General features: G+C 40.9%; 1 protein-coding gene across 1 annotated transcript in view; it reads right to left on the reverse strand.

Moving 5' to 3' along the window:
• The window catches only part of LOC307116974 (zinc finger CCHC domain-containing protein 24-like), a 30,947-nt gene that overhangs the window by 18,657 nt on the left and 4,327 nt on the right, over positions 1-7,963 (reverse strand). The window contains exon 2 of the mRNA XM_079801594.1: positions 6,651-6,851. Within this exon, the coding sequence (XP_079657720.1) occupies positions 6,651-6,851 (201 nt within the window). The remainder of the gene's footprint in view (positions 1-6,650; positions 6,852-7,963) is intronic.

Genomic DNA, 7,963 nt, shown 5'->3' on the forward strand with positions numbered 1-7,963 from the left:
GTAAATTTTCTGAAGTGCTTCAATAAACAATGAAGGAGAAACTTCTGGACCATATATTTTCCTCCAGAACAGGCTTTATGGATTTGCTGTTGTTGTGAGATCCACTTTGTGTGGCTGTATTCTTTAATAACTGTTTTAATCCTTTTAATACGTCCAAAAACCACAGCCAACATTTGCTTTACATGCAATAAATGAAATCAGTTCTCCACCTCACTGTTGGCTATGAACCAACCCTTACAATAATGCCAAAGTGAGAGTGCCAACATTATATATTTTATTATGCTCTTAAACTTGACTAATAAGACTGTTTTTATAGTTGCACTGGTTTATTTACAGGTGCAGCAACTACAGTGGTAACGTTTTTGGATATTTATAAGCCACAAGTTGTATGGGTTATGTTTATGGTGTTGGAAGCCTGACAGTATTTGCAGTACAGTAAAGTCTCTGTCAAACACCCACCGATGTCATTCCTGTCCGTCCCACAGCATGAGAGATTTACATTCTGCTTAAACTCACATTTCTGTGGGTTCCCCCAAACACACACACACACACACACACACAGAGATGATGTGTCACGTTATTTGACTGAATAACAGAGAATGTGTCCAGTGTTTAACGCTCTCACATTAACACTCACTCTGCAAAACTCACTGACTCAATGCTGTGGAGATTTACTTGCTTACTAGTATGTTGTAATGTGGTTGCTAAGGAGCTCTGGGTGGTTGCTAGGTAGTTGCTATGCAGGTGCTAGGGTCATTGCTATGGTGTTCTGGGAGGTTGCTAGGATGTTGATATGCAGTTTCTAGGGTGTTCTGTTTGGTTGCTAGGGTATTTTTCAAGGGTGTTCTGGGTGGTTACTATGCAGTTTCTAGGGTGTTCTGTTTGGTTGCTAGGGTATTGTTCAAGGGTGTTCTGGGTGGTTGCTAGATGCAGTTTCTAGGGTGTTCTGTTTGGTTGCAAGGCAGTTGCAAGGTTGTTTCTAGATAGTTGCTGTGGAAGTTGTTAACACCAGTTCTAGGGTGTTCTGGGTGGTTGCTAGGGTGGTTGCTATGCAGTTTCTAGGGTGTTCTGGGTGGTTGCTGGGAGGTTGCTAGGGTGGTTGCTATGGTGTTCTGGATGATTGCAAGGTGGTTACTAGGATGTTGATATGCAGTTTCAATGGTGTTCTGTTTGGTTGCTAGGATGTTGTTCTAGGGTGTTCTGGATGGTTGCTAGATTGTTGATATGCAGTTTCTAGGGTGTTCTGTTTGGTTGCTAGGGTATTGTTCAAGGGTGTTCTGGGTGGTTACTAGATGCAATTTCTAGGGTGTTCTGTTTGTTTGCAAGGCAGTTGCTAGGTTGTTTCTAGTTGCTGTGGAAGTTGTTAACACCAGTTCTAGGGTGTTCTGGGTGGTTGCTATGAGATGCTAGGGTGGTTGCTATGGTGTTCTGGATGATTGCAAGGTGGTTGCTAGGATGTTGATATGCAGTTTCTAGGGTGTTCTGGGAGGTTGCTAGGGTGCTCTGGGTGGTTGTTAGGTAGTTGCTATGCAGTTACTATAGTATTCTGAGTGGTTGCTAGGATGTTGATATGCAGTTTCAAGGGTGTTCTGTTTGCTTGCTAGGGTATTGTTCAAGGGTGTTCTGGGTGGTTGCTAGATTGTTGATATGCAGTTTCTAGGGTGTTCTGGTTGGTTGCTAGGGTGTTCTGGTGGTTGCTAGTTAGTTACTATGCAGTTGCTATGGTGTTCTGAGTGGTTTCTAGGATGTTGATATGCAGTTTCTAGGGTGTTCTGGGTGGTTGCTAAGCGGTTGCTACGTAGTTCTGGATGGTTGCTAGGTGGGTTGCGAAGGTGCTCTGGGTGGTTACTAGGATGTTTTTATGTGGTTGCTAGGGTGCTCTGGGTGGTTGTTAGGTAGTTGCTATCCGGTTACTATAGTGTTCTGAGTGGTTGCTAGGATGTTGATATGCAGTTTCAAGGGTGTTCTGTTTGGTTGCTAGGGTGTTGTTCTAGGGTGTTCTGGATGGTTGCTAGATTGTTGATATGCAGTTTCTAGGGTGTTCTGGTTGGTTGCTAGGGTGTTCTGGTGGTTGCTAGGTTGTTACTATGCAGTTGCTATGGTGTTCTGAGTGGTTTCTAGGATGTTTTGGGTGGTTGCTAGGTGGTTGCTAATCAGTTGCTACGTAGTTCTGGATGATTGCTAGGTGGGTTGCGAGGGTGCTCTGGGTGGTTACTAGGATGTTGTTATGTGGTTGTTAGGGGGTCTGGAAGGTGTTTTGATCTGATTGCCTGGATTTAAAGCAGGATTCGTCATGTAACTCAATGTCCGATTCAGAAGCGTTTCTCTCATGTCGCCTGAGAATAATTAAGATGTTGAGACAGTAAAGATCTAAATCACTTCGTCTTTCTAGTAAAAGGTTTGCCTCCGTTTCTTGAGATGACGCGCGGCTCACTGATGTGTGTTTGCTTGAGTCCGGTGTCAAGGGGACTTTCTCTCATCTATGACAGCCTATGATGTCATCAAGAAACTATCGTTTTTCATAAATGCGAAAGGTTCATCTGGCGCTCATTACAGCGGCTCATGCTAACAGGCACATGGGTGGGGTGCTGGACTGTACTGTATGAATTGTGGGTTAAATTCTGGCAATGCAGGTCAGTTACACACAAACCCCTTGTGGGGGCGGGGCTAGCAGTGGTGTGTTTTCACTCAGGAGCTTTTGACTGGCAGCTTCTTGGCGTCAGTGTTGTGGACATGAGAGTCTGTAAGCGGCTTCCTGTCTCATTTAGTGATCTAAAGTCTGGTGTGCAGCAGTGAGTGTGTTTACCTGCGGCAGTGTTAATTTCGTTGACAAATAATTTTCGTCATAATTTTCGTCAACGACCAGTTTTCACTGACGAAAATGAGACGGTAACTAAATAAAAACTAGTGTTGGATGACAAAAACTATAACTGAATATCGCACATTTATGCCAGGCAATTGGTTTTGAACTAATGCTGATGAATAATGACAATGTTTACTTTACGCTGTTTATATAGTTATATGTCTAAAGGCCTGTTCACACCGGGACGATTTTCGCGTTAGTCGCCGACGTTTAACGCCTCGTGACTAAACAATGGGCTCCAATGTGAGTGTTCACACCGACGCGTAAAACGGCAGGCGTAAAAGCGTCATTAAAAAAAAAACGCCTCGGGTTCGTTTTTTTATTTTGACGCGGTGCGTTAAAAACTGGCCGACCAATGAGATCAGCGCTTTTGTTCACGTGCCTGGAGCTGCTGAAGTGACAGTAAAACACGACTTGGTGGCGCTCAAGCACAAAACGGTCTTGCCGAGCACACATTGATACGAAGAAGAAGTAGTAAGTAGACAAAGAAGAAGATGAACTGCTAATGCCGCTTGCCAGTTAGCAAAAAGTGTGTGAATGGTTTTGCCATAGACATAATATATCTGTGGTTTTGGCAAGCACGTAAATACTGTCTCTCTTCTTCTTCTGTGTGACAAGTGAGTGTCAGAGGCGTAAAGTGCCGCAGCACCACCTTGTGTACCGGGAGCGCATCGACTGAATGTGCACGTTCACTCGGCGCATCGCCAGTGGAAATCGATTGGGTGTGAACACTCAAGACGCGCCGAAAAACGTCACGAAAAACGCTGGCGATAAGCGCGTGCGATATTCGTCCCGGTGTGTACAGGCCTTTAGGCTGTGTTCACACTGCAGGGCTTAATGCTCAATTCCGATTTTTTGAAAAAATGCGATTTTTTTGCAAGCCCGTTCACATTTCCAATTAAATGCGACCTTTTGTGATCTCCTGTGTGAACGTGAAATGACCCAGAAGTGACCCGCATGCGCAGAAGAGAACTCAACGGTCAACGACGTCACTTGTTGTTTACGGAAGTAGCCAAATATGGGTGTCAGCATTGGAGTTCGTTTAGCTTTATTAAAGTTATTTTCGCAACGGAGCCAGCACCATTACAACCTTCTCATGTTAAGAAGAAAATTAAAAAAGAGGAGGAGAGCAAGGTTTTTGGCCATGGCGTTTTGTGGAGCAGTGGTAGCAACGTCGGTACAGAGAAACGTGTGTGTGCGGAGTAGGGCTGCAACGACGCGTCGACGTCGTCGATGACGTCGACTACGAAAATACGTCGACGTGCGTGAAATGCGTCGACGCGTCGGCGGCACATTATTTACGTTCTAGAATGGAACAGAAGATCTAGAATAATGGCAGCTTCTGCTCCCGGGCATAGTGAAAATGATAATTTATCATATAAAGCCAGACCGCGACATTCAAAAGTGTGGGAGGACTTTAAACAGAAGCCGAATAAAACTGTGCTTTGTTCGCTCTGTAACGCCGGTTTCACACTGCACGCGGTGGCAGAGCAGAAGCTGTGCGCGTGGAGAGCGGGAGCTTTCACACTGCCAATCAGTGTTGCCAAGTCCGCTTTTTTCCGCGGAATTGGGCTACTTCTACACTGTTGCCGCGGGCTGTGTCTCATGTCCGCGGGTTGAAGCAAAAAAACACACATATTTAACCCCCCGAACGCGCTGTTTACCAGAGAACCTCCCCGAAACGCGATTGGGCTTGTTTTGGGCTAGTTTTGAGTAACGAATGGGTGGGTTTTGTTGTGTAAACCTGGCAACCCTGCTGCCAGTGTTCTCTCGCGCAGCTGAACCGTGGCGCGTGTATTGCAACAGACGGTCACATTTTCCTGGGTTCTTCTCCGACCCCAGTACGTCTCGTGCTTTTATTTATTATGGGCTGCATATATCTGCTGTTAATGCGACCTGGTTCCGCTCTGTCCCAAACACATATGCATAATAACTTGCTGTATATAGGTAGTTTACATGATTAAAGTAACATTAAAGTTAAGATATGCCTCTAGCTTTAATCATTTAAATGTGTCTTTGAAGTTTGGGCAAAAACTTCTGGCAGCTTTAGTCGTTGTTTATGCACATGTATCTTCAAAATAGACGACTAGTTATACATTACAACTATGCTGAAAGCTCCTGTATGTGAACCTTTTGCAGATAAATACAAGTGCATTTTCGTTTACTATTGACACAAATCAATAAGTAAATCATACTCAACTACTAGCCTATAGTAAACAACTTTTCCTAATTAGGCCTACTCTGTATACATTTTATGATGAATAGTATCATTATATATTATGTTTAAAAAGCTTATTTTGTTCATATATTTCATTATAAAATGGCATACTATGTACACTACCCTTCCTGAAATACAATTAATATTGTCATCATTCATTGATTTCATGTTAAAATAATATACAAATTCACTACCCTCTTTGAAATACAATAATCAGTAAAAAAGAATAATAAGATTAATCTGGAAAAATAATCGTTAGATTAGTCGACTAATCGAAAAAATAATCGTTAGATTAGTCGACAGAAAAAATAATCGTTAGTTGCAGCTCTAGTGCGGAGTCGCAGCCAGGAGTGGTGGGATACTGATGTGAGTGGCTTTACTGATACCGAATTCGTCAGTAACTTCAGAATGACCAGATCCACCTTCAATTATGTTTGCGAGCGCCTTCAACTAACTTTGTCACGGGAAGAGACACGTCTGCGCCGGCCCATAACAGTGCAGAAACGCGTTGGAGTTGGAGTGTATTGGCTAGCAACAGGTGCGTACTTCTTCTTTTATTGGCGGTTAGCAACTATTTCTTGTGCATTACCGCCACCACTGGACTGGAGTAAGGAACGGGAGTTACAATGATGACGTTTGTCGCGTATCAACGACGTGCGGGTCGGATACATGTGACCTGGCAGTTCAGACTGAAGACGCATTTCAAAAGATCGGATATGTATCGGATTTGGACCACATACCCAAGTGGCCTGGGTCGCATTTGAAAAGATCGGATCTGTGTCGTTCAGACTGTCATGAAAAGATCAGATACAGGTCGCATAAGGGCAAAAAAATCGGAATTGGGTCGTTTCAGCCTGCAGTGTGAACGCAGCCTTAGACGGTTGTAACGACGCATATTTTATCTCCTCATCTGAACTTGAATGAGCTCCTGCAACTGCAATAGTAAGGCGAGATTTCAAAATAAGAGTCCCGGTGTATTTCCAGCTGGTTTATAATTAAAAGTCACGCATTATATATTCGTTTTTGCTTACACAATAAACTGTATTTAATTTAATTCCCATTTAATTCATAGTCAGGAGGAAAGAGCAGTATTTGACACATATTCAATAAAGTATCAGGGTTATAATAGTTCACTAAAACCATTAAAAAAAATCTTTGTTACTTGAAATTAAATAAATGTTAACTGAAATTAAAAAAATAAACACACTTATTTGAAGCTTTAGCTTAACCTGATATGGCCTAATAACTAAAACAGAAATACAAAGTTATAAAAGATGTTTTTAAAAACAAACAAAAAAGTGAATTGAGCTCTTTCGTGTATTTTTAATGTCAAAAACAAAATTATGTCAAAATGTCAGTTCAAGTGACAGTCGGTTATGTAATGCTTAAATGCTTAATGTATTACAATTTAACTAAACTCATTAGATTTTAGGAGACTTTAGTTGACTAAAACTAGACTAAAACTCAAAACAATTCAGGTGACTAAAATATGACTAAAACTAAATGGCATTTTAGTCAAAAGACTACGACTAAACTAAATCAAAATATGCTGACAAAATGAGCACTGACCTGCGGGCAGTCTTTGATGTAGTGGCCCTTGTTGAAGCACAGGTGGCACAGGTAGTTGGGCGGAGGCTTCTTGTTCAGTTTTCTGGGTTCACAGGCGAGCGAGAGGTCGGAGAAGTTGTCCGTCAGTAAACTCAGACCCGCCACGATATCGTTCAGGGAGCCGTAGGGAGACGAGCCCTTATAGAAGCTGTCACACAGAGTCTGTAGACAGAGAGAAAACACAGGAAACTTTCAATCTAATATAATATTATAGATAGATAGATATATGAAATATTTTGTAATTAGTGCTGTCAAATCAATTAATCACGATTAGTCGCATCTAACATAAAAGCTTGTGTTTATATAATATATATGTGTGTGTGTGTGTGTGTGTGTGTGTGTGTGTGTGTGTGTGTGTGTGAGTGAGTGAGTGTGTGTGTGTGTGTGTGTGTGTGTGTGAGTGTGTGTGTGTGTGTGTGTGTGTGTGTGTGTGTGTGTGTGTGTGTGTGTGTGTGTGTGTGTGTGTGTGTGTGTGTGTGTGTGTGAGTGTGTGTGTGTGTGTGTGTGTGTGTATATGTTTATATATATATATATATATATATATATATATATATATATATATATATATATATATATATATATATATATATATATAGAGAGAGAGAGAGAGAGAGAGAGAGAGAGAGAGAGAGAGAGAGAGAGAGAGAGAGAGAGAGAGAGAGAGAGAGAGAGAGAAATATAATATATATACAGCTCTGGAAAAAATTAAGAGACCACTTTACATTGATTTCTCAAGGTTAAGTGGTCTCTTAATTTTTTCCAGAGCTGTATATATATTATATTTCTCTCTCTCTCTCTCTCTCTCTCTCTCTCTCTCTCTCTCTCTCTCTCTCTCTCTCTCTATATATATATATATATATATATATATATATATATATAAACATATACACATTCACATACACATACACACACACACACACACACACACACACACACACACACACACACACACACACACACACACACACACACACACACACACACACACACATATTATATAAACACAAACTTTTATGTAAGATGTGATTAATCACAATTAATTGATTTAACAGCACTAAATATAATGCTTCCATTCTAAGTATTCTTTTATTATAAAAAAGTATTATAAATTATTAGTAATTGTATTGTGCATTTTTGTCATTTGTATTACATTTTTTTAAATATGTCTATATAGTTTTCATACATTTTTATTAATTCAGTTTTAGTTTATTTAGTTATAGTTATTACCTGATATAAAATAAGTTGTAGGTTAACATTTATTAGAAACGAAAATA

This window comes from Gobio gobio (genome assembly GCF_949357685.1).
Source record: "Gobio gobio genome assembly, chromosome: 20".
Classification (NCBI taxonomy): domain Eukaryota; kingdom Metazoa; phylum Chordata; class Actinopteri; order Cypriniformes; family Gobionidae; genus Gobio; species Gobio gobio.